This window comes from Macaca thibetana, chromosome 5 (assembly GCF_024542745.1).
Source record: "Macaca thibetana thibetana isolate TM-01 chromosome 5, ASM2454274v1, whole genome shotgun sequence".
Classification (NCBI taxonomy): Eukaryota; Metazoa; Chordata; class Mammalia; order Primates; family Cercopithecidae; genus Macaca; species Macaca thibetana.
This window is the reverse complement of record NC_065582.1, coordinates 129,998,461-130,024,940: the sequence shown is the minus strand read 5'-3', so window position 1 is coordinate 130,024,940 and position 26,480 is coordinate 129,998,461. Positions and strand designations below refer to the sequence as shown.

Here is a 26,480-nt window from a genome sequence, read left to right as displayed (position 1 = left end):
AGTCTTCTGTTGTCTCGTCATTGAGTCTTTCCCCCTTTTCAAAGAAGCTCTCCAGTGGCATTTGTTTTTTCCTCATTTTGGCTAGGGTTAGCCTGCGGGCTTACCAAAACTGTGACTGAGACAATTGCGCAGTGCGGGAAAGAGGTGCAGATGCAAGTGGTAAATCAAATAATGGGCAGGCCATACACAGACTAAAATAAGGGTTGGATTCTGACTTAAAGCCTGCCACCAAATGCAGCTGCACAATTGAAGTATATCAGCTTACCTGCCACTATAAAGCCTGCCACCAGATGCAGCTTAATTGTCACCTGCCACTCACTGATAGGGTTCTGATATGAGACTGCAGCAATTGATTAATTATGGCCTCTGTGTAGTCAAACATCTTTGCTAATGTTAATCTGTATTTGCAGTGGCTCCCCAGCACTAGTATCACTATCTCGGCTCCACCTCAGATCCTGAGGCATTAGATTCCCATAAGGAGCATGCAACCTAGACAGAGCTTGGACGGTAATGTGAGCCATGGGGAGCCGCTGTAAATACAGATGAAGCTTTGCTTGCTCACCCACCGCTCACCTCCTGCTGAGAGGCCCAGTTCATAATAGGACCCAGACCATTACCAGTCCATAGCCCAGGGATTGGGGACCCCTGCCCTATACCTACTGTTGCTACAAGGAGATATGATTTCCACTTCTCAAGCCTGTAACTGGAAGGTTTCTCCTGCAGCTCTTTCTGCCTACACTTAGGTCTGCTGCCTGGTTTCAGGCTGTATTGAGACCAGGCCAGGTGACAACAGAAGGGGACAAATGGCAAACTTGCCACCAGTTTGATGGTACTTCAAAATCTGGTCTTCTTTCCCAACCTGCTATTATTTACTTTTCAGAATCCTCAAGTAGCTATTCCACGTATTCTGTCCAGGGTTTTTAACAGCTGCATTCAGTGAGAGAGAGAGGGTTTCATGTGATTATGCCGTCTCACCTGGAACTGAAACCTCCCACGTTTATACATTATGTATTTATATTTTAAGCTTGGTAAACATTTTCTGTAAAGAGACAGATGGTAAACATTTTAGACTTTAAGGGCTACTTATGATTTCTGTTTCATATTATTCTTGTTTTTTTTTTTAATAAAACCTTTTAAAGGGGTTCTAAGCTCATAGGCCACACAAAAACAGGCCACAGAGCCATCATTTGCCACCCTCTGTTTTAGAAAACATTATTATCTACAAATACATGAAAATTCATATAAAGACAGGCTGTGGTATAAGCTATGCTTTACACCACTTTAACAAATTAGTATTTGCCAAAATCTGTAATGGGAGAAGGGTGCTCTGAGGCAAAAGCAGCTTTTATCATTATTTATGATAAAGCTGTTTAGAAAATGCTTAACTTTGCATTTATATTTAATAATTCATAACATTTTTATTGTTTACTGTAAATACTGTTAATAAATGTTATTAATGTTTACTGTAAATACTATATTAATAAATGTTACTTTTTTAGATGTAATACTAATGACACTCATAAGGAATTATCTTTCAGATCCATTTAATTTCTTCTCCAGGCATTTGGATAAAGACAGAATTCAGTAAAAGCTATCATATTTATCCACTGGTTTTAAATTTGTTTTTATTTTTATTTTTATTTAGAGATGTGGGATCTTGCTATGTTGCCCGGATTGATCTTGAACTCATAGGCTCAAGAGATCCTCTTGCTCAGCCTCCTGAGTAGCTGAGACTACAGACATGAGCCACCATGCCCAGCTTATCACTGCTTTTTAAATAAAGCCAACAAAAGAAAGTTGTCTCTGCAGCAAAGTGGCTGGCAAGGGAAAGCAGATCAGTTTACTCCCTTTTTACACATTATGCAACATTTGTATTTTTCATCATGTGTCATTTTATTATCCATGATCACTACATTGCAAATACAATGGATTAATGAGAAAAGTTAGCTATTTCTTTCAAACGGTATGGTTTTTCTTCTGCTATTATTCAAATCTGTTAGGAGGGGAGAGTCACACTTTCAAATTCCAAAAGTTCTGGGAAATTAAAATCTGATTGCATGATAATATAGGTAAGACCACTAGAAATGATAAATTATTTTTTGATCAAAAATAGTTTTTGATCAAAATTAATTCAAAAGATGTAACGTAAAATACTGCAAGGATGACTCATCCCAACTAAATATACTTCTCTTATGATAAAGCAACAAAGACAGAGCTGACACAGAATGGATTCTGGATAAATATTAGTTTTTCTTCCTTCTTAGCTCCATATCCTTGGAGATCTAAGATCTATTGCCAGCCTACTTCCTCTACTTTACATTCTAAAGTTTATTTTCCTCTCTTTATAATTCCCTTATTTATGACACAGTACACTCTACTACACCAAAAATAATGCAACAAAAGAAAAGTTAATTATTAACTAGAAGGAATAAGGGAAAAGGAGGAGGGGAAGTGGCAGTGAGCCATGAGCCAAGGGGTTGCTTCCTTTTATCCAGTTATTGTTTATAGATTTAAGCAAGATTCCTGGCTAGCTACTATTTCAACCTATGGACCCAGTTGCTTCAAAATAAGCATTTAATTTCCATGTCTTACACTATCCACATCTCACTGTTTGGCTGAACTCCAGAACATTCACTTTTCCTGTTCTAACATGTTCACTAAAACCAAAGGCTCTCTAATTTCAACATAAGATTTTACTATTGTTTATAGTCCCTTGTCCTGAACTTGTTTATTTTCGTTACAATATGCTTCAGCTTTTATCAGCTGCCAGGTTGACAACATGCTTGCCACAAAACTATTCGCTATTACACAAGCACAGAAAATGATACTCACCTATAATTGGACCATGTCTACAACTTTAAAAAGAAGAAAAACAAAGAGCATATCAAAGGCATTGCTTTTATATTAAGTATGTCAAAGCTCCAAATATATTTGAAACCCAGACAAGAAATACTTGTTAAATCAGGTCTTGACATGATTTGGTATAAATATAACTCTGAGTTGTCCTACTCTTTTCTTCTCTCTAGAAAACAAGCTTAGATTTGATTTGCCAATAGCATTATTATTTACATGTTCTCAAGATCTGGATATTTACATGATTGTAATAGAGCTGTAGTTTTTTTCTTTAATGTTATAACTTAATGCCTAATCTCCTAGACTATCATATAAATGCATTTATATATTGTACTTTAAAGAGGTTTTTCATCATTTCAATTTTATTTAGTGAAATTTTTATCATTTTTCCTCATTCCAAATAGTCAAGATTTTATATTTAAATTACATATTGTTAAAATAATATAGTATTAGTTTTTAAACTGAAACAGAACAAGTAACATCCATATTTTTAAATTATGTAGTTTATTTACAGTACTTTGCTTTTATTGACTTAACTCGATTTATAGCATACTAATGGTTAGAATCTGTCCCGTGATATATAAAAATAGAGTAGAACTCTTCTCACTCACAGAAGGAACTGATGCTTCATAATAAACTTACTGATGTCACTAACTTGGAATTAACAATTCAGAAACTGTGCCAAATATGTTTTAAAAACATAAATAATGTAAATAAGATTATAAGAAAACATTTAAACATCTTTAGAAAACAAACTTTTAAAACAACCATTTGTTAATTATAGAGCATTAATTCAGGCAACATCTACCAGGCAATATTTTTTATCAGACACTCTGTAATCAAAATTAATTAGGTTGCATGTCATTGAAAAACTATTCTGAGAGACACACTTCCCACTAATTCACACTAATTTTCTCATAGATTTCATTCTATCTTTCATATCTTTCTGACATGTAAGTAGATGACCAAGGAGGGAGGGAAAAGTATAAAAGAGGGGGTAAAAAAGTAATGAGAGAAAGGGACGAAGAAAACAGAAACGAAAAACTTCAAGGAGCTATTAAAAGAAAAAAAAGGTAGAGAACATGGGAGAGAGGAAGACAGAAGAAAAACCTGAAAACAAGTATCAAAAACAAATTATAGGCTGGATGTGGCAGCTCACGCCCAAAATCCCGACACTTTGGGAGGCCAAGGCAAGCGGATCACTTGAGGCCAGGAGTTCAAGACCAGACTGGGCAACATGACAAAACCCCACCTCCACTAAAAATACAAAAATTAGCTGGGCGTGGTGGCGCGCGCCTGTAGTCCCAGGTACACAGGAGACTGAGGCAAGAGAATCACTTGAACCCAGGAGGCAGAGGCTGTGGTGAGCCAAGATCGCACCACTGCACTCCAGCCTGAGCGACAGAGTGAGACTCTGTCTCAAAAAAAAAAAAAAAAAAAAAAAGAAGAAAGAAAAAAAGAAAAAAACTATAACAATGATTCCTAAATCATGTCAAATAGTTCTCATAAAGTACCAGAAATGATCAAGTATCTCTTCATCCAGAGAAGGAAAGAGAGAGCAAAGCCACCATGAATGTTCAAAATGCGAAGGAAAAAATTGTAAAGCTGGGTCAAATGCTTTACTATCATTACATCCTTGAACTAAACCTCTTCTTATCTCCTGCCTAGAGGGTGAGGCCTGGCAGCCCAGAGTTCGGGGAGCTAAATCAAGGAAGAGAAATGCTGGTGGAGGGTAAGGGGAGCTTCTCAGCATTCAATATCAATATATTCACTTAATCTCCCTATTTTCAGTTTCAACTCCAGTTGATCTCCCCCAGTCTACAGACCCTATGTTTTAATCTCTCCAGTCATCTGCTGGCAAGGAAAGGGCAGTTACCCAGCATGATAAAGTAAGGATTTTCCTCAATAGTTTTTAATCAACCCTCCCTTTTTCAGATTCCTCCTGTCCCATCCCCATGCTCACTATTAACATGCAGTTCCAGAGGTATCCAGAGCCCCATTCTAAGCCTTTTAAAGATACTAAGGTTTAGACTGTGTTTGGCTTTTGCCATTGCTGATTTAAGAGTGGGAATTTTCTAATAAGTTACCACTGTGGTGTTCAAACCACTATCTTTACCTAGAATTCTCAGAACACATGCTATTTTCAAGTGTCCATGAAATGCCTGAAAAAATATTAAACCTACACTATATGCCAGAATGAAAGTCTCAAGAAATTAAAAGAAAATAGAAACTACAAAGGATGCATTATTCAACCATAAAACAAAAATATTAAGAAACTTAAGCCAAAAAAGGTTGCAAAGTATAAAATACTCTCACAAGTAAGAAGAAATAAAAAGTACCATTGCAGACTACTTAGAAAATAATAACAAGAAAACTAAAAACCAAAACATGGTGATGCAGTCAAAATTGTAATTAGAGGCAAATTCACACACTTAAACTCTTTCATCATTTAAAAAAAAAACAAAACCTCACAAATCTCATATATAACTTAAATAATTACAAAGCCAATAACAAATCTCAGAAAAACAGGATAAGGGAAAAAAAGCAGCAATAAACTATAAATGAAAAAACTACCAATAATTAAATTTTAAAAACTGTTCTTAAAAAGACTTAGCCGGGCAAGGTGGCGGGCGCCTGTACTCGGGAGGCTGAGGCAGGAGAATGGTGTGAACCTGGGCGGCAGAGCTTGCAGTGAGCCGAGATCACGCCACTGCACTCCAGCCTGGGTGACAGAGCAAGACTCTGTCTCAAATAAAAAAAAGAGAAAAGCACTTAATTATATCTCTATAAATCTATTCATAGTTAAATACATACACACATATATATCTAATTAGTTTAATATATATTAAACATATATTTCATTATTTTTCATACATATATGAAAATATCCCTATCCTTCAGCTATGCATGCTAAAATGTTTACGGGTGAAGCACTACAATGCTTCAACTTAATTTCAAGTGTTTTAAAAAATTCACAAAAGAATACCTACTAGTTTCTGTAAATAATCTAGTTTTACTAGTTTTGGTAAGTAGATGTGACAAAATTGGTGAATCTAGGTGATGAGTAGTATACGGGTGTTCTTTGTGCTGCTCTTTCAACTTTTCTACTCACTTGAAAATTTTTGAAATAAAAAAGTGGGAGAAAACATATGCAGATACTGAGGGCATCTACAAATAAGATTCTAAGTATAAAGTTATGCTAGTAAATTTGGATGGTTTTCTTAGGTATATAACTACCAAAATTCACTTAAGAAATTAAAAGAAAAACCAGACTATTAGCCATGAAAGATGAAAAAGGTTATTAATTTATTCTACAAATACTGAGTACCGATATATACCATAATTTTTTCTTGATGTAGAGTAAAATGAGTAGACCATGAGTAAAAATGATAGGCCATGTTCTTACCTTCATGAAGCTAACACTCTAGTAGGAAGGAGAGAACATGACAACCATGACAAATAAACATACACATAAATAACATGCCAGTAGCAATAAGCACTGTGAAAAAGATAAATGGAATCAAAGGAATGAAAGGCATGAGGATTGCCATGTGAGAAGGGGTTTCAAAGTGGGGGCTTCTCTAAAGTGTGATATTTGAAGGGAGGAGGCAAGATTCAGAACTATCCAGGGAAAGATGGGTCCAAGCATAAGAAACAGCAATTATCAAAGAATTATGACCTTCCTCAAAAAATAAGCTCTTGGACAAGCTGCTTTTATTAATTTTTTCAAATTTGAAAGACAAAGATAATTCCCGTGTAATATAAACTGCTCTTGAGCACAGAAAAAGATGGGAAGCTTTTAAGTTCATAATCCTGACATCAAATCCAGATAAAAATAGCACAAAACACACACATCACTTATTAACAGTACCAATAACTATAGACGCAAAAATCTAACCACCATCAAACTAAATTCAAAGGCATTTAAAAGATTCTTGTATATTTTCCAAGGTTTATGATTTCCAGCTGAGTCAAACCAGTGGTGGTCTACAATCAACATGAAAGACAGAAAGAATAGGGAAAAAAATCTCACTACATTGCATATAATAAGTATAGTATCATGAAACTTTTTTTTTTTTTTGAGACAGAGTCTTGCCCTGTCTCCCAGGCTAGAGTGCAGTGATGCAATCTCGACTCACTGCAACCTCCGCCTCCCAGGTTCAAGCGATTCTCCTGCCTCAGCTTCCCAAGTAGCTGGGACTACAAGTGCATACCACCACGTCTGGTTAATTTTTTAAATTTTTGGTAGAGATGGGATTTCACCATGTTGGCCAGGCTGGTCTTGAACTCCTAGCCTCAAGTAATCCACCTGCCTTGGCCTCCCAAAGTGCTGGGATTACAGGTGTGAACCACCACATCCAGCCCTCCTGAAACTTTTTTCTCACAGATACACATAAGTTTGATTGGGTCATGATATAAAAATTATTTTTTACTATGATAGTGGCCAGAAATATTTGGAAAACAATAATATACAATAGGGTTTATCCTTGGAATATAAGAATAGTTGGATATAAGGTAGTATGTCATGTCAATAGACTATAGAAAATAATCATCTCAACAGATTGTTTCAAAAGCTATTCAGTAAATTGCAACGTATATCCACAATTAAAAGGACAAACCAGGATTGGGCAAGGTGGCTCACACCTGTAATCCCAGCACTTTAGGAGGCTGAGGTGGGCAGATCACCTGAGGTTAGGAGTTTAAGTCCAGCCTGGCCAACATGGGGAAACCCTGTCTCTACTAAAACTACAAAAATTAGTCAGTTGTGGTGGTGCACATCTATAATCCCAGCTACTCAGGAGGCTGAGGCAGGAGAATCGCTTGAACCTGGGACGCAGAGGTTGCAGTGAGCCGAGATCACGCCACTGCACTCCAGCCTGGGCGACAGAGCGAGACTCCATCTCAAAAATAAATAAATAGATAAATAAAAATACCAGCTCCTCTCTTAAATATCAAACCTCTTTTAAAAACTATTCATTTACATAATAAAGAATATTTATATTAAACAAACAGCAAATATCATACTTACTGAGGAAAATCAAAGTTTATGAACTATCTATATGCAGATGACTTCCTAATTTGATCCCTATCCCAGTCCTTTTCTCTGAATCAGACTTGAATATCCAACAACCTACTACACAGTTCCCTTTGGACATCTAAAAGGCATCTCAAACTGAACATGTCCAAATCTAGGCTTCTGATAATAACCCTTCCGCCTATTCATTTACTCCGCTTTGTAATCTTTGTTATCAGTTAGAGGCAACTTCATTACTCCGGTTTCGTCACCAAAAAATCTTGCAACCATTCTTTGCTCTCTTCACTTTCTATCATACCTCATATCCATTCAATCAGTAAATTCCATAAACTATATCTTTAAAATATATCCTGAATCCAATCAGTGTCATCACTTTCACTGTTAATAACCAGGTCCAAGCTACTCTCATCTCTAGCCAAGATTATTGCGAAAGACCCTTAACTGGACTCTGCTTCCATCCATGCTCCCTTCAGTCTCCTGTCAATACAGCAGTGAGACTGAGCCTTTCAGAAGTCAGATCATGTTAGTCTGCTCAATCCCTCCAAAGGGTCTGCATCTCACTCTAACTAAAAGACAGTATCTTTACTATGACCTAATCACCTACAACCCCTGCTCTCTGCTCTAGCCATACTAGCTATGCTAGTCCTCAACCATGCCAGATATACTGTCACGGCCTTGCATTTGCTGTTCCTTCTGCATGTAATGCCCTTCCTTCAGTTACTTTCTTTGGATCATGATTCAAAAGTCATGTTTTTTTTTTTTTTTTTTTTTTTTTTTTTTTTTTGAGACAGAGTCTTGCTGTGTCGCCCAGGCTGGAGTGCAGTGGCCGGATCTCAGCTCATTGCAAGCTCCGCCTCCCGGGTTTTTACGCCATTCTCCTGCCTCAGCCTCCCGAGTAGCTGGGACTACAGGCGCCCACCACCTCGCCCGGCTAGTTTTTTGTATTTTTTAGTAGAGACGGGGTTTCACCGTGTTAGCCAGGATGGTCTCGAACTCCTGATGTCGTGATCCGCCCGTCTCGGCCTCCCAAAGTGCTGGGATTACAGGCTTGAGCCACCACGCCCGGCCCAAAAGTCATGTTTTTAGAGAAGTTCACATGAGATATCCTATCTAAAATTTCAGTATGCTAACTCTATTACTTACATACACTTCCTTCTTCCAACTTGTTTTTCCCTCCTTAGCACTTTCATCTGAAATACTTTTTTTGTTTTGTTTTTGTTTTTTACTTATTTTCTACCATTTATCTTCTATCACCAGATGTCTACCTTTATACCATCTACATGTCTATACCATGAAGGCAAGGATTGTTGTCTACTTTGTTGATGTATAGAACCCTATTATCCAGAGTAGTGCCCAGCATATAGTAGGTACCTGATAACTATTTGCTCAACAAATGAGTCATGAATTCCTGATAGAAAACACAACCACTCGCCCAAGAAAAATGTACACATGCACGTACACATAGTACTCTGCATAAAATTTCAGGAAGTTCACAGAATCTTGAAGTCTATTGTTAGCCTCATAAAGGTTTCCTGATGTGAAAAAAACTCTGCACGAAAGGCTTTTCTATTCAAATAAAAGCAAGTTAAGATTGCTATTATGTAAAGATACTCAGGAATGTATTGTCAGTAAAATATGTAATTCTATGTCCTCCTATATCAAAGTAGTTTCCTTTGTGAATTTAATACTTTTCTCAGAACTTTTTGAGCATATATTTCTTCAAAGATATTTTAGCCTTTTCTAACACCCAGAAGAAATACCTCTTGTTCCTGTAAAAGCTCAATCCCCTCTTTTCCTCAGAGCCTTTGTACTTGCTGCCTCCTGTCTCAAGAATACTTTTCTCTCAGATATCTTCATAACTTGTTTTCTTATTTCATTCAGTCTCTATTCAAATGTCACCTCCAATTTAGAGAGGCAGGCCTTCCCTGACCGACCTATCTAAAATAGCTACACATACACACACTCCACCAGCACTCTGTCTCCTTACCTAAGTACATATATATTTATTTGTATATTATCTATATTCTCAACTAGAAAGTAATCTGAGGGCAAGAACATCTGGACAACAATATATCCCCATAGTTAGCAACAGTTTTTGCCACTCAGCAGGCATTCAGAATGTGTGTACATGTGTACTTTGTGAGAGAAAATAGTAAGAAAATAGATAGATAGAAAATAGTAAGGAGGTGCCAGCCCATGTAGAAATAAGGTGCCAGCCCATGTAGAACCATTGAAAAGTTTTTTAACTTTTGCTAGATTTGGTGTAATATGCTGAATTACTAAGTCAAGGAATCAATGGGGCTGGGTGCAGTGGCTCATGCCTGTAATCCTAACTCTTTGGGAGGCCATGGTGGGCAGATCACTTGAAGCCAGGAGTTCAAGACTAGCGTGGCCAACCTGGCGGAAACCCATCTCTACTAAAAATACAAAAAATTAACTGGGTGTGGTGCCAGGTGCCTGTAGTCCCTATCTACTCAGGAGGCTGAGACACAAGAATCAGTTGAACCCAGGAGGTGAAGGTCGCAGTGAGTCAAGTTCATGCCACTTGCACTCCAGTGTGGGGGACAGAGTAAGTAAGACACTGTCTCAAAAAAAAGGATGAATGGCAGGCAGACGGGTACTATAGAGGGAATAAAAGGAAAATAACCCTTCTTCCTTTAGAAGAAGAGAATTTGTTCTGGACATAGAAGTATGTGCTAATTAGCAGAAGCCAGACTTCCTGTGTTTGTATTTCAACTTTTGCCACTCCAGAATCAAACCTCATGTGATCCCACACGCAGGTTCCTATAGTCTCTCTGCTCAGCAGTTTTCCCTTTTTCGGGAAAGAGCTTACTAGAGCTACAGCTGTATGAAGCAACAGACCTCAAGACAATGTGTGATGTTTCATTTCCTTACTTTCTTACCTGAAATGTTATGAATATGGATTAATTTCTCTTTAGATTTTCTTTTGAAAAATGCTATGAACTCAAGGAGTCTGCAATGTTCTAAGATAAAATATCAAAATTCCTTATTTTATGACTTGTCAAAAAAATTATAGTAAAAAGTCATTTTAAAAAGCTTCATTTGTATATACATGTACACTTGAAAGGAATTACTTTGAAATGAAAAAAAAGCACAAGTTGATTGAAAATATAGCAATCCTTAACTAAACATACTTTTGAAGACCAAACATTTTTTATAAAATGTGGCAAATTCTACCAAGTTGCTACACGGATAGCAAAGCACTTATAAAGAAACCAAAATTATTTTAAAAAGATAAAAAACTAAGTCACTTTCATAGTGCATTGCACTTCTTTAAAGGTCCAGTGTGCATTACCAATGCTAGTTTGTTTTTATTTCCAACTATTATTTAACTTGACTAATCCCCAAAGATTTTTTAGTTAGAATTGATTTTAAAATCTAAAACCTATGAAAACTACATTAAGTGTTCTATATTTATGAAACTCTACCCAACTGGATTCAGCCAAAAAAGTCTGCTAATTACTACTAGAAAACATACATATATATAACATGGATCTGATTTTATAGGTTCTTGAATATATATAATATATTTTATAGGTTCTTGAATATATATAAGTCATGAGAGTTATGTAATTTATTATGGTACTAAATGTTATGAAAGGCTAAAAAAAGCAAATAATAGCCATGCCCTATTTTGTTGATAAATACTTCTTACCACAAGTCCTAATATACCATATTTTACAACTCAAGTAATTTTTTCCTAGTGGAAAGTTCCATTCTTTGATTACCACTCTCAGCAAATGAAAGAAACCTCAACAACAATGCTATCACATTTCTTTGTTTTTGAAATATGTGAGGTAATCAATATTAACAAAAGTGAAAGGAAAGAACATTTTAGTTTTTGACAAAGTTATTATATATGCCTCTGTAAAATGGGACAGTCAACATTTATAGAAAAATAGAAAGAACTTTTATCTTATAATGAAGGACAAGTGAAGAAAACCAGGCAACAATGTAAGTGACCTTCAATTACACTTAGAAGTGTTCTGGAGAAGCCGACTGAAGGCCAAGTATTTCAAATCATGTAAGAAATCTATCAATGAAAAAAAAAAACAAAGCAAGTTCTGAAAAAAAAACAAAGCAAGTTCTGAGAGCCTCAGAGCTAATACAAAATGGATTTGTGGTATGTTATAAAATACTAACAGTCGCCCTTTGAAAATTACTTCAAAGTCTCCATTCTGACAGGTTAATGCTACAATATTTGGACATGTTTTAACTTTCTTGAGTAACATCAATCTATACACCTGGCTAAACATTTTTATAAAAAATAGAGGACAAGACAGTTAATTCTGTCATTTTGTGAAATTCCAACAATTAATTCCAGCAATATTATTCCACTGTTAAAAGTTTAGTGTCTCGTTGGTTAATTTTATAGACTAAAACTTTCCTACTGATTCATTATATAATTTGAAACGTAGTTTTAATCATTTCTAATTGATCTCAAATTAGAAAATTTTATTTATTCATACATATATATATTCATCCAACAATTATTTATTGAGTACCTGCTATATGTCAGGCAATCTTCTAGGAGTTGGGGATATAACAATAAATAAATAAAAAAAAATTGCCTTCAATTTTCTTATTCTTTTAGGATTCCTGGTTCTTCCTCAGCTATGGTAAAACCTTAATTTCTCCCCAAATCTCTCCCCTCTTCTTTTAATCAGGTTTAGCCAGGTACATGATCACATGATCACCCACCTAGCTGCTATAAAACACAGACCTTGAGCTAAGCCATATGACTAAGCTCTGGACCACGGGATGGGGCAAAAGTGATGAGGGCAATAGCTCACATGCTTGTAAGAAACTGCTTATTCTCTACCTCCTCTTGCCTCTTTCATACAGGCTACAATTCAGACATGGTAGTCAGCAAGCTTCAATCACATAGAAAAGAAAACCCTAGAAGACTGCAACAATGAAAAAGAGGTGAGGTGGAAACCTTGATCCCTGGATAACCCTGTGGAGCAAAGAAGCCCTGAGCTGAAAACCAATTTAAACTTGGGAGAAAATTAACTTTCTATCAAAGTTAAATCACCGTTATTTGGTTTCTTTAAAACAGTTGAATCAATAATTTGTGCTCCATTGATCATTATGCGTGTTATTTTGAAATACGAATGACCCTTTTCTACCTGGTATATATTTTCAAATTCCTCCTAGAACCCACCCTTGACCTACTTGTTCCACTGCTACTCTAAACAATCATTGCTACTTTTCTGTAACTTCTATATCATATATATATGTATATGTATTTTTATATATATATATATACACACACACATGCACGCATAATTTTTTTTTTTGTGATGAAGTCTCGCTCTGTCACCCAGGCTGGAGTGCAGTGGCACATCTCGGCTCACTGAAACCTCCGCCCTCCGGGTTCAAGCAATACTCCTGCCACAGCCTCCCGGGTAGCTGGGACTACAGGCATGCACCACCATGCCTGGCTAATTTTTGTATTTTTAATAGAGAAGGGGTTTCACCATGCTGGCCAGGCTGGTTTCAAACTCCTGACCTCAGGTGATCTGCCCGCCTTGGCTTCCCAAAGTGCTGGGATCACAGGTGTGAACCACTGCGCCCAGCCCTATATATACATTTCTATTATTATACTTACCACATTTTCCTGTACTTTATTTACATATCTATCTCCCCTACGAGAAGTATTTTTCTTGAGAAAAAAAGGTCATTATCTTTTTGTATCACCAGCATTGTGTCTGCATCAGAGTCAGTATTTTTACATATTTGTTAAATAGAACTTACACATTAAGTTGACCGTTTTCTGTTTTTTCTATGGTTAGATTCTAAATGAGCTAACAGTAATTTTACCTGATCAGTGAATAAAGCTTAAGAAAAGTCAAAAAATAAGCGTAATTTTTTAAATACATAGGATCCATCAAAAATCCCTACTATATCATGGGTCAGAAAAACCAGTCCCCTTTTCTACTGGGTAGAAAAGGCTTTCTTTTCAGTAGTTAGCAAATGCCAGGCAATCTCAGTGTTTGTGAACACTTCAAGTTTACAAGCACTCAACTTTCAGTGATCATGGCTCTTGTCAATTTTATTTACCACACACTTGTAAACAGAGCAGGTGATGGTAGGGGTGAATCAGAAAGAGTTCACGGTAAAAGGAGTCAATAGGAGACTGCATACACAAAAAAGAGAGTTGTGGAGAATAAGAGTGGGGCTAGGAACGTGAAAGAAATAAGAATGGTGGACAGATGAGGAGATTCAGAATCTTAAGGAGTAAAAGAGAACAACACTGTAACCAAAGAAAATGATGGTAATGTTCACACTGAAATTTTTAAGCTGTTAAAAGTACACATGTGCTCACACTCACACCTATAATGTATCAACTTTCAAACTGACAAAATGTTTAAGTGTGATAATACCCAATGCTGGTGAGGGCATAAAGACACAAGTACTTTAATACACTGTTGGATAATGATAAATTAGTATAAACATTTTAGAAAGTAATTTGGGAATTCATATAATAAAATTTTCAACACACACTCTATTTCTATAAATTTACCTCATGGATATACTTGGAGAATTTTGGCAATATTTCTTTGTGAAATTTTCATTAAGTATCATTTACAATAGTAAAAATCGGGACACAAACTAACGGCCTATCAATAAGGAACTGATTATGGTATATGATAAAATATAACTCTATGCAGGCATTAAAAAGAATGTGGCAGATCTCTTTGCATCTTTGATGACATTCATACTATATCTTTGAAGACATCCATGCTACACTTTTATCCACAGAAAAGAAAGCTACAGAATAGTATATGTGGCATAATATAAATAAATGAATTTTACGAAGGTGCCTATGTTTATGCCTTAATATTTCTGGAAGAACAAAAATAAAACTGTAAATAGAAATCTCGCAAGAAAACAATTGCAGGGAAAGGGGCTCTGGTGCTTCTTTACATGCATTTGTAAATTAACTTAACCATGTACATATATTAATTAAAAGCTTTTTAAGTTCCACAAGAAAACTATTTCAGGGAAAGGGGTTCTAGTGTTTCTTTATATGCTTTTGTGAATTATTTGAATTTAACCATGTATGTATATTAATTTGACATTTTTCAAATGTCAAACGTTATCTGGATAGCAGAATTATGACTATATTATTTTCTATATAGCAAACTCAGATAAATCTTTTTAAAATTAATTACTATCTGAAATTAAATTGCTATTTAGAATATAAATAGTGGCCAGGTACATATGTCTCAACTTCATCTTTTGAGAATCTGCCTTAGTTTCATTTCTGTTTCATGGAAAGAGCCATTGGGGGAAAAAGGTTGAAGAAATGTACTTTTTCTCCTCTGTAGCTCTTTATTTTCAGTTTTATACTCTAAGACTTTTCCCCTTTATCTGATCCTTTGGCAACTTGCTTTTATCCCATCCAATTATGCTTCATGCTATGACAGAAAATAAACGGTGTCTATGTGATAGCAATATAACTGATTAAAAAATAACATATTCCAATAACTTGTTCTGTCTTCATGATGTTCAACATATCATCTTAATGACATTTTCACTGATATGAGCATTTGATAGCATAAAGACATAACCAGTTTCATGACTATGTAAGTTACAGGTACAAATGGTAGGAAATACTAAGAACAAAACTAAGGCCAAGCACAGTGGCTTGTGCCTGTAATCCCATAACTTTGCAAGGCTGAGGTGGGCAGATCACTTGAGCCCAGGAGTTCGAGACCAGCCTAGGCAACATGGCAAAACCCCATCTCTACAAAAAATACAAAAATTAGCTAGGCATGGTGGCACACACCTGTAGTCCCAGCTACTGGGTGAAGGAGCTGAGATCAGAGGATCACTTGAACCTGGCAGGGAGCTAAGATCATGCCACTACACTCCAGCCTGGGTGATAGAGTAAGACTCTGTCTAAAAAACAAGAAAAGAGAAGGGAAAAAAACTAATTTACCTGAAAGTACTGCTGACAAATGTTAGAGACTGTAAGAGCATTAGTATACAGTTTTGATATACAAAAGCATTAGTGGCTGAGTTCTAACATCTAAGATACTAATCCTCAAGTTAAATAATTAAGAAAGATCATTCAACTGATTATATTTAGCACATTGATAAAGAAGGAAAACTATAAACTACTTAAGATCAATTCCGTATTACATCAATACTAGAAATGGATCTTGAAGCGCAGAATCATAACACAGGACATCAAGATGATTTAACTACAGTGAGAGTCTCTCCTGTACAGGTAGTAGACACACAAAACTAATCTATTTCACTCTCCCAAAAAACATCTTTCTAGATCAGAAGTCAGCAAATCTTTTCTGTAAAGAGCCAGATAGTGAATGATTTAGGCTTTGCAGGCCATATGCAGGCTCTGTAGCATATGCTTTATTTTTTACAACCTTTAAAACTGTAAAGACCATTGTCAGCTCACAGGCTATACAAAAACAGGCCACAGCCATAACCAGATTTGGCCCCTGGTTGTCATTTATTGACCTCTGTTCTAGATATCTTCCTTTTATCCAAGTAAGGATACTTGTTAGGCATGTGATACCGTCAGTGCCCTTTTATCTGCTGCACTCATTCTATATCAATTTATCATATCATATTGGCTACAAATACACACACACACACACACACACACAAATATCACATCTTCAATATTTTCAACTGCATAAGAAGAATAATTTCACTCAAGGAAACCTCATTAAATTGCTGTAAAATCGTTTCTAAATTTTTAACTATCAGATAGTTCTAACAAAATTTATGGAACAATTATTTTGCATAATACAATGGTACAGCTTTTTACTACTTTGTAAAAGTAAAACTTTGTTTTACTTTTGTAAAACTTGACATACTGCACATTTTTAATTAATGTTATTGAGGCATACTTTGCATATACTATTTACCATTTTCTTATGTAAAATTCAATGTTTCTTAGTAAGTTGATTGAGTTGTGCAACCATCACCATAAATCAGTTTGAAAACATTATCACCCCAATACGAACATGCACACTTAGCATTAATATCTGTTTCCTCCTACCCTTCCTACGCAACTACTAATCTTTTTGTCTTTATACTTTGATTTTTCTGAATATTTTATATAAATGGTATCATACAGCAAGTAGTTTCTGTGTCTGGCTTCTTTGCCTAAGCACAATATTCTTGAGGTTTATCCATGTTGTAACATGTATTCACAGTTTATTCTTTTATGTTGTTACATAGTATTCCATTGGATATGCTCCACATTCTTAATGTGTACAATTCACTAAGCCTTGACTTATGTATACACACATGCAACAATCACCAGTCAGAATAACATAACAATCACTCCCAAAATTTACTGTGTGCCTTTGTAATTCTTCCTTCCTGCCCCTCTTCATCCACCTCTGTCCCCAAGGCAACCACTGGTCTGCTTTCTATCACCATACATTAGTTTGCATTTGCCAGAATTTTATACAAAAGGAATCATATAGGATGTGCTCCCTTTTTTCTAACTTCTTTCACTCAGCACAATTATTTTGAAATCCATCAATATTGTAGAATGTATCAAGTTAATTTCTTTTTATTATTGAAGAGTATTTTTTTTATATTCAACTGCCGTGAACATTTGGAAATTTTCCAGTTTGGGGCTATCACAAATAAATCTGATATGAACCCTTGCTTACAAGTCTTTGTATGGATACATGTTTTCATTTCTCCTGAGTAAATTATCTAAAAGTGGAATGGCAGGATCATATAGTAGGTAGATGTTCAATTTTAAGAAACTGCCAAACTGTTTGCCAAAGAGGTTGCATCATTTAACATACTCACAAACGCTGTAAGAGTGCTCAAGTCCCACCACATCCTTACAACAGTTGGTATGGCCAGTCTTTTTAACTTTATTCATTCCAAATAGATGTGTGTTATCCCATCGTGGTTTTCATTTACATTTACATTTCCTAACAATTAAAGATGCTGAGCATCTTTCCAAGTGTTTGTCATCTATGTATCTCCATAGTAAGGTGTGTTCAAATCTTTTCTGATTTTTAAAATTGGGTAATTTTATTATTGAGTTTTTGACAGTTCTTTATATATTTGGAATTTATTAGACACATGATTTTCAAATATTTTTCCCAGTCTGTAATTTGTCTTTTCATTCCCTAACAGTGTCTTTTAAAGAGCAGAAGTTTTAAATTTTTACGGAGTGATTTATCAATTTCTTCTTTTATGGATCATACTTTTCGTGTCTTATCTAAGAAATCATTCCCTAACCCAACTTTATTTCTCAAAGTTTTATCACTTTAGGCTTTACATTTAGGTCTTTGATTCATTTTTACTTAATTATTATATATGTCTTGAAGTATTGGTCAGATTTCATTTTATGACATACAGATATCCAACTGTTTCAGTACTGTTTGTTGAAAGAACTATCCTTTCTCCAGAAAAAATGCCATTGTACCTTGTGGAAAATCAGTTGTTCATATGTTTCATCTTTCTTTTTGGACTCTCTATTCTATTCCATTAACTGTTTTCTTTTGATGTGAATACCACATTGTCTTAATTACTGCAGCTTTATAAATCCTGAAATCAGGTAGACTTCCAACTTTGTTCTTTTTCAAAGAAGTTGTCTTAACTATTCTAGACACTTTGCATTTTTCTATGAATTTTAGACTCAGCTAGTCAGTTTCTACAAAAATGTTGACTGGTACTTTGACTGAGAAAGCTATGAATCTATAGATTACCTTGGAGAAAATTGACATTTTTAACAATATTGAGTCTACTGATCCATAAATAAGGCATATAGTCACCATTTATTTAATTTTTTTATTTTTCTTAACTGTGTTTTAAAGTTTTCAGTGTATGGATCTTCAACATCTTTGTCATATTTACCCCTAAGTATTTAATATATTCGCTATTACTACAAATGGCATTTGTTGCTTTTTCATTTCAGTTTCTAATTGTTCCTTGCTGTTATACAGAAACAATTTATTTTTGTACATTGAGCTTCTACCTTCAACCTTAGTTAACTCACTTCGTTCTTCTAGTAGTTAGAACATGTAATCTGTGAATAATGACAGTTTCACTTCTTCCATTCTAATCTAGTTGACTTTTTACCTCTGTTTCTTGCCTGATTGCGCTGCCTAGAAGCCCCAGATCAATGTTGAAAAGAGGTAGCAGTGAGAGGGATGTCCTTGTCTTGTTCCTGATCTTAGGAGAAATGCAATATTTAGTGTTTCACCACTAAATATGATGTCAGCTTTGGCTTTTCTTAGACATTTTTTTACAGGTTAAGGACATGGACTTCTATCCCAGTTTGCTGAGACTTTTTAATCAAAAACAGATGTTGGATTCTGTCAAATGCTTTCTCTGCATCCACTGAGATGCTCATATGGTTTTTGTTTTTTACTTTCTTAATATGGTGAACTGTAATGATTAATTGTTGAATGTTAAACTAACCTTGCATTCCTAGAATAAACCCTACTTGACCTTTTTATATATTGCTGGATTCTATTTGCTAATATTTAGTTTACAATTGTTACATCTATGTTCACGAATGATACTGCATTGTCGTTTTCTTTGTCTGGTTTTCATATCAAATAATGTTGATTGTTTTAAGTAGGAGGGTAAATTAGGTCCTTGTTACTCTCCCTTAGCCAGAAGTACTCTGCTAAATGGTAATTATGTTATTATCTCATCTATTCCTTCCTAGTTTAGAAGGTACATATTATTACCATCATTTTATATACAGGAGAAATAGGAAACGGGGAAAAATTGAGGCTCAGAGAGCAAGGGGGTACAGCTCTTTCTAGCTGGAACAAAGGTTTGAATCAAGACAGTAGGAATCTAAAACCCACTCTCAACCTTCTACTATACTGCAATACTTAAACAGTGTTCAAAAAACATCTCTTTAAACACATAATTTTTTATTAAGAAATTATATCTCCAAAAAATCCAAGTAGTCTGATCTACTACTTAGTGATCTACTACTTAGTGATTAAGACCTATGTCTTAATCGCTATGGTATTTGTTGAAAAAAATGAACGTGACATCATGGTTTCTTATATTTCGAGTCAGGATCTACATAAACTATTAACTACTGAATATACTGAAAACCTTACTTAAGACAGATTTAATCCAGCCACAAAGAGCCTTATAAGGATATTCCACAGTACCAAAAGGCCAACCAAAACAAACCAATAGATGTTACTATTTTAAAATTTTATGTAATCTTCAAAACCACACAATGAAATAATTACTATTATACATATTTTATAGATGGGGAAATTTGAGACACAACAACTTGCTTAAAGTCTGCCATCTCTGAAGTAGCTGAACAGGTATTCAAACTCAAGTCTCTACAACTTCAGGATAGATTCTTAAAATTTGTATTTTATGTTTCATTTGTTTGGTTTTTCAATTACAATGTTGTCAACCCTAAGAAACAAGAAGTGCTACCAAAGGCCTTTTGGGGAACAAGGAAATTCCAACATTAGACTGGAGCGAAGCTCAGTGCCAAATAAACTGGAGCTGAGCTTTGATGGTAATGATGGCAAGCTGGGGTTTCCCAATCTCCAACTAGATTAAACCTGCTTTGCTCCATTTCTTTTTTTCTTTTTTTTTTTTTTTGAGATGGAGTCTCCCTCTGTCGCCCAGGCTGGAGTGCAGTGGCACGATCTCGGCTCACTGCAAGCTCCGCCTCCCGGGTTCACGCCATTCTCCTGCCTCAGCCTCCTGAGTAGCTGGGACTACAGGCACCGGCCACCACGCCTGGCTTATTTTTTGTATTTTTAGTAGAGACGGGGTTTCACCGTGTTAGCCAGGATGGTCTTGATCTCCCGACCTCGTGATCCGCCTGCCTCGGCCTCTGAAAGTGCTGGGATTACAGGCGTGAGCCACCACGCCTGGCCACTTTGCTCCATTTCTAAAGCAAGTTTTCTTGTTTTTTTTGACCATAAAACTAGCTGAGAAGCCTCACATGGTGGCATACATTTGTAGTCCCATCTACCCAGAAGGCTAACGGAGGATTGAGCACAGGAGTTTGAGGCCAGAATGGGCAATATAGCACCCAGCTTTTTCTTTACCTTCTGGTCTGTTTTGTTTGAGACGGTCTCACTCTGTAACCTTGGTGATCCCAGGGATCACCTCAGCCTCCCAAGTAGCTGGACTACAAGTGCATGCCACCACATTCAACTAATTTTTTTGTATTTTTTATAGAGACGGGGTTTCGCCATGTTGCCTAGGCTGTGTCACTCAGGTTTTTCTATATTTCTGATGACCTGCGTGGGCATAGCTCAATGAGTTTGGACTACTAGCTACTGGCTATAATGCAGAACTCCCCTTAAAAGTAAGATGGGAAGGCAAAGAGAAAGAATAATAGCTATTCAAATAATTCCAGTCACGAGGCAAGATGGTATAGGGATAAACAGCCTGGACTCAAGGAAAGTGCCAAGATTCAAATGCTTATTCTGCCTCATAGTAGCTGTGAGACCTTGGAAAACTTATTTAACTTCTCTGGGCTTTCATGCCTTCATCTATGAGATAGGGTAATCATTTTACCTCTCATATGGCTAACAATTAAAAGACAGAATATATAAAAATTGTTTAGAATAGCACCTGACACTTGGTAGGTCCTGTTTAAATTTTGCTATCAACTTATAAATGACTGTTATTCTTATAGTAAATGAACAAGAAAAAAATTACATATGTTGGATAGGCACTTTAGAGATTCTTTAGTATAAATAACTTGAATGCTTGTAATGACAATATATTTTAAAATACAGTCCTAGAAATGTGGCATATCTATATTAGTGTCCTAAAAATGGCTTTGGAAACTGATTTCCAGCATCTTCTAAAAACAGGCAAACAATTTTAAAAACATTAGCAGATAAAATTGGACATAAAGCAAATTACTCAATTCCACTAAAGTAGTATTGAACACCTACTATGCGCTCAGCATTATGCAATCTTGATTAGGGGGACATACAAAATCTAAACCCTATTCTCAATAAGCTTAAAATACAATACATAAATACAAAAGTATACACATAAAACAGATAAATAAGGCAAAGGACAAGTAAATGTGACAGTAGCACATAACTCTGCAAGAAATTCTCAAGTACCATTAAAATTTATGAGTTTAACTTATAGAATTAAAAAAGTATCTATGTGTATGTTTAATGCCATTCTTAATGCTAGTGCCAAGAACAAGTCCAAATGATTGGTATTTTATAATATTAAAAATTATTAAGGAATTACTTGAACAACAAAAAAAAGAGGGTTATTCGATAATTTTCATTGTAACTTACTCTTGCTATTTTGGTCTGCAGAAAATTCTCCCTTTCTTCATCTACCTTAATTTCATGTCCATTTTTGAAGAATTCAAGCATTTTGGGGATGTCACGGCCAATGGAATCTAGTTAGAAAAAATAAAATCCACAATTATCACTCCAAATAAGTAGTAAAAATTACTGAATAAAAGAAACACATATCTCACGTGAAGATACAGCAAACAAATAGTGGCAGATAAACTTTAGTTCCAAAGAGCTCTGTTTCCCAGTGTTCATGCTCTTGTGTGATCTCCTCTCATTGCGTGTGAATGAAACTTGCAACTTGCTTCAAACCAAGAGACAGAATAATCATGTGTACATAATTATATTACATAAAGCTATAATGCCTGTCTTGGAAAAGACTCTCTTCCTTATTGGCTTTGAAGAAACAAGCTGCAATGCTGTGAGCTGCCATATGGAGAGGGCCACAGGGCAACAAGCTGAGAGCAGTCTCAAGCTAACAGCCAGTAAGAAACTGAAGCCCTGTGCCCAGTAGCCTACAGGAACTGAATTCTGCCAACTGTGTAAGTCTGGAAGCAAATCCATCGCCCATTGAGTCTAAGATGAAACCACCTCTCTGGCCAACACCTTGAGTGGAGCTCTGTGAGACCCTTAAGCAAAGAACCCCACTCAGCTACACATACATTCCTGACACATAGAAATGGTGAGATAATAAATGTGTGTTGTTCCAAGCAACTGTTTGTGGTAATATTGTTGCACCACTATGGATAACTAACACATAAGTATATGCAATAATAATATATAGCATACATTAAAAACACAGATGACATAATGAAATCAAATCTATAAAATAAACTACGGCAAAAGATAACAGCGGCCAGGCATGATGGCTCACGCCTGTAATCCCAGCACTTTGAGAGGCCGAGGCAGGCAGATCACCTGAGGTCAGGAGTTCAAGACCAGCCTGGCCAACAAGGTGAAATCCTGTTTCTACTAAAAATACAAAAACTAGCTGGATATGGTGGCGCACACCTGTAATCCCAGCTACTTGGGAGGCTGAGGTAGGAGAATTGCTTGAACTCAAGAGGCAGAGGTAGCAGTGAGCCGAGACTGTGCCACTTGCACTCCAGCCTAGGCGGCAGAGTGAGACTCTGTCAAAAAATAATAATAATAATAACAGTACAGTCTTGAAATCTTTTAAGAACCTTCTACCTACCATAAAGAAGTGGAAAAAAAAAAAAAACTAAAAAGCAGAAACATTTAGCAGTGGAAACAATATCATAATGAATGATACAGTGTAGAGGTAGCTCATTATTACGCAAATGGTTATAGAAACTGGCATGAGTTTCTATAGTCAGACATGGTGGCAGGTACCTGTAATCCCAGCTACTCAGGAAGCTGAGACAGGAGAATCACTTGAACCTGGGAGGCAGAGGTTGCAGTGAGCTGAGACTGAGCCACTGCACTCCAGCCTGGCAGCCTGGGCAACAGAGCAAGATTCTGTCTCAAAAAAAAGAAAAGAAAAGAAAGAAACCAGCCTGAGAGGCCAGGCATGGTGGCTCATGCCTGTAATCTCAGCACTTTGGGAGGCTGAGGCGGGCAGATTACTTGAGGCTGGGAGTTCGAGACCAGTCTGGCCAACATGGCGAAATCTCATCTCTACTAAAAATACAAAAATTGGACGGGCGCGGTGGCTCAAGCCTGTAATCCCAGCACTTTGGGAGGCCGAGACGGGCGGATCACGAGGTCAGGAGACTGAGACCATCCTGGCTAACACAGTGAAACCCCGTCTCTACTAAAAAATACAAAAAAAAAACAAGCCGGGCGAGGTGGCGGGCGCCTGTATTCCCAGCTACTCGGGAGGCTGAGGCAAGAGAATGGCATAAACCCGGGAGGCAGAGCTTGCAGAGAGCTGAGATCCGGCCACTGCACTCCAGCCTGGGCGCCAGAGCGAGACTCCGTCTCAAAAAAAAAAAAAAAAAAGAATTTTCAAAGGATCATACAAGAGACTATAAAATAAACTATTACTCTCCTAAGATTTGGTCATTATCATTTTAACACAAATTTAATAAACAAAAATACAGTATATTCCACTATACCATAACTTAACTTGAAAATTTAATTCTATGCACAGAAACATGTGAATTATTTAAAGGGTAAGATATAGAATGAAGACTGTGCCACTGAAGAGACACCACTCCCACCATGCTCAAGCAAGTCTTCCATAGGTGAGTCAATGTGAGGAACTCATTACATAGAGAGCACGGCATACCCTCAGCATACATTACTCCTAGGATTATCTCAGTAGTTGTTCATTTGGCTCAGGAGCACTACAGCTATAAGTGAAAGCAACTACCCATGGGCAATTTATAGTCTAATTGGGAGATAATGGATATACAAATGAATAATTACTAAAAAATACGAGGTTTTTTCAGTATCACAGTCTGATGTAACTGAGTACTAAACAGTATGATAAAATTGTATACTAGTAAACAGTAAGATGCTAATGGTGGTACACAAAAAACAGATACCTGGTTAAACCATCTATATTTAAATTTATTTACTTAAATATATTTTTTAAGTTTGTTTTCATAAGAACAGTGCCTTGTACATAATAAAAGCTCAAGAATTATTTAGTGACTGACCTAAATCTAAGCCCACAACACTGCCTGCCTTCCTGTCACTATGGGTGAACTGTCTATGCCCCTAACAAAGGCCGTTCCTCTTCATTTCTGTGCTCACCCCCACTTGTACTCACCCATAAAAGGACACTGCTCCTCCCTTCTTTCCTCTACATTGTCGATTTTTCCCTGCTTCCCTAGACAATCTTCATTAGCTTACAAACTTGCTATAAAATCTTCCTTTTCAAAATAAAATAAACAAGTCTCCTATGTTGCCTTCCAGTTACCACCCAACATTCCTCTTAATGTAAGTTCTCAAAAAAAAAGCCATCTCTATTTCCTCTCCTTCTATTTTCTCTTATACCTACTTCAGTAACCTTCACATTGGCAAATCCACTAGTCATTTCTCAGTGTTCCTCTGACTTGACCTACTAGCAGCAGTTCACAGTGTAATCTGTCCTCTTCCTACAGTATCTTGACTTGTCCTCTGAAACACGATTCTCACTGGCTATTTCATCTCATTTTAAGGGCTGAACCACCCACCCTCACTTACCTGCCTTCCAAAGGTTGAACTACCTGAGGCATCAGTCATGTTACTTCTCTTATCCTATCCATGCACACCTCCCTAACTGATCTCATGCAGACACATGGCTTTAAATACCATCTAACAACTGATAATTTCTAAATTTTTATCTCCAGCCACAATCTCCCTTATGATTTCCAACCACCAACTTGATATCTCTACCTAGATGCAGGCAAATTATTAGTAAGGAGTAAATAGGACAAATGTCTCCTGGAAGAATAAACAAATAAAGGACTTCATAATTTTGAGCCTGATATCGTATTGATGATGTAATGGTAATAAAGAGAGAAAGAACTGGACTCAAGAAGAAAAGAGAAATAGTTCTGCATTAAAACATACTGAAGTGAAGGTCTGATGGAATATCAAAAAATATATACATTTGTATAGTTAGAAAAAAGGAACCAGAAAAAAGGTGATAGATTGAAGATGATACAGATTTCAGTTTTTAAGGTAGTTCCACCCTAAAACATAAATAAAAATTCCTTCCTTTGACCTTATTCTTTCTTCTTTGTCTAATTTGCATTTCTCCAATGACCAAAATGTTTAGTATTATTTCATCTGTTTAATGGCCAATTACATATATAGTTTTTTTTTTTTTTTTTTTTTTTTTTTTTTTTTTTTTTTTTTTTTTTTTGAGATGGAGTCTCACTCTGTCGCCCAGGCTGGAGTACAGTGGTGCGATCTCAGTTCCCTGCAACCTCTGCCTCCTGGGTTCAGGCAATTCTCCTGCCTCAGCCTCCCAAGTAGCTAGGATTACAGGTGTGCGCCACTGCATCCGGCTAATTTTTGTATTTTTAGTAGAAACAGGGTTTCACCATGTTGGCCAGGCTGGTCTTGAACTCCTGACCTCAGGTGATACGCCTGCCTCAGCCCCCCAAAGTGTTGGGATTACAGGCATGAGCCATTGTGCCTGGCCACATATGTTCTTTTCTACAATACCTACTCAACTCTTTTGCCCCTTTTTAAAAAAATTAGGTTGACAGTCTTACTGAGTTATGAGTTCTTTATATATTATGGATACAGGTTCTTGGTCAGAGCTATGTGTGGCAAATATTTTCCCCTCATCTATCACTTGCCTTTTCATTTTCTTAGGGGTACCTATC

General features: G+C 36.3%; 1 protein-coding gene across 1 annotated transcript in view; it reads right to left on the bottom strand.

Moving 5' to 3' along the window:
• The window catches only part of MRPL1 (mitochondrial ribosomal protein L1), a 93,197-nt gene that overhangs the window by 20,536 nt on the left and 46,181 nt on the right, over positions 1 to 26,480 (bottom strand). Inside the window, exon 7 of the mRNA XM_050790886.1 lies at positions 22,192 to 22,298. Coding sequence (XP_050646843.1) covers positions 22,192 to 22,298 — 107 coding nt within the window. The remainder of the gene's footprint in view (positions 1 to 22,191; positions 22,299 to 26,480) is intronic.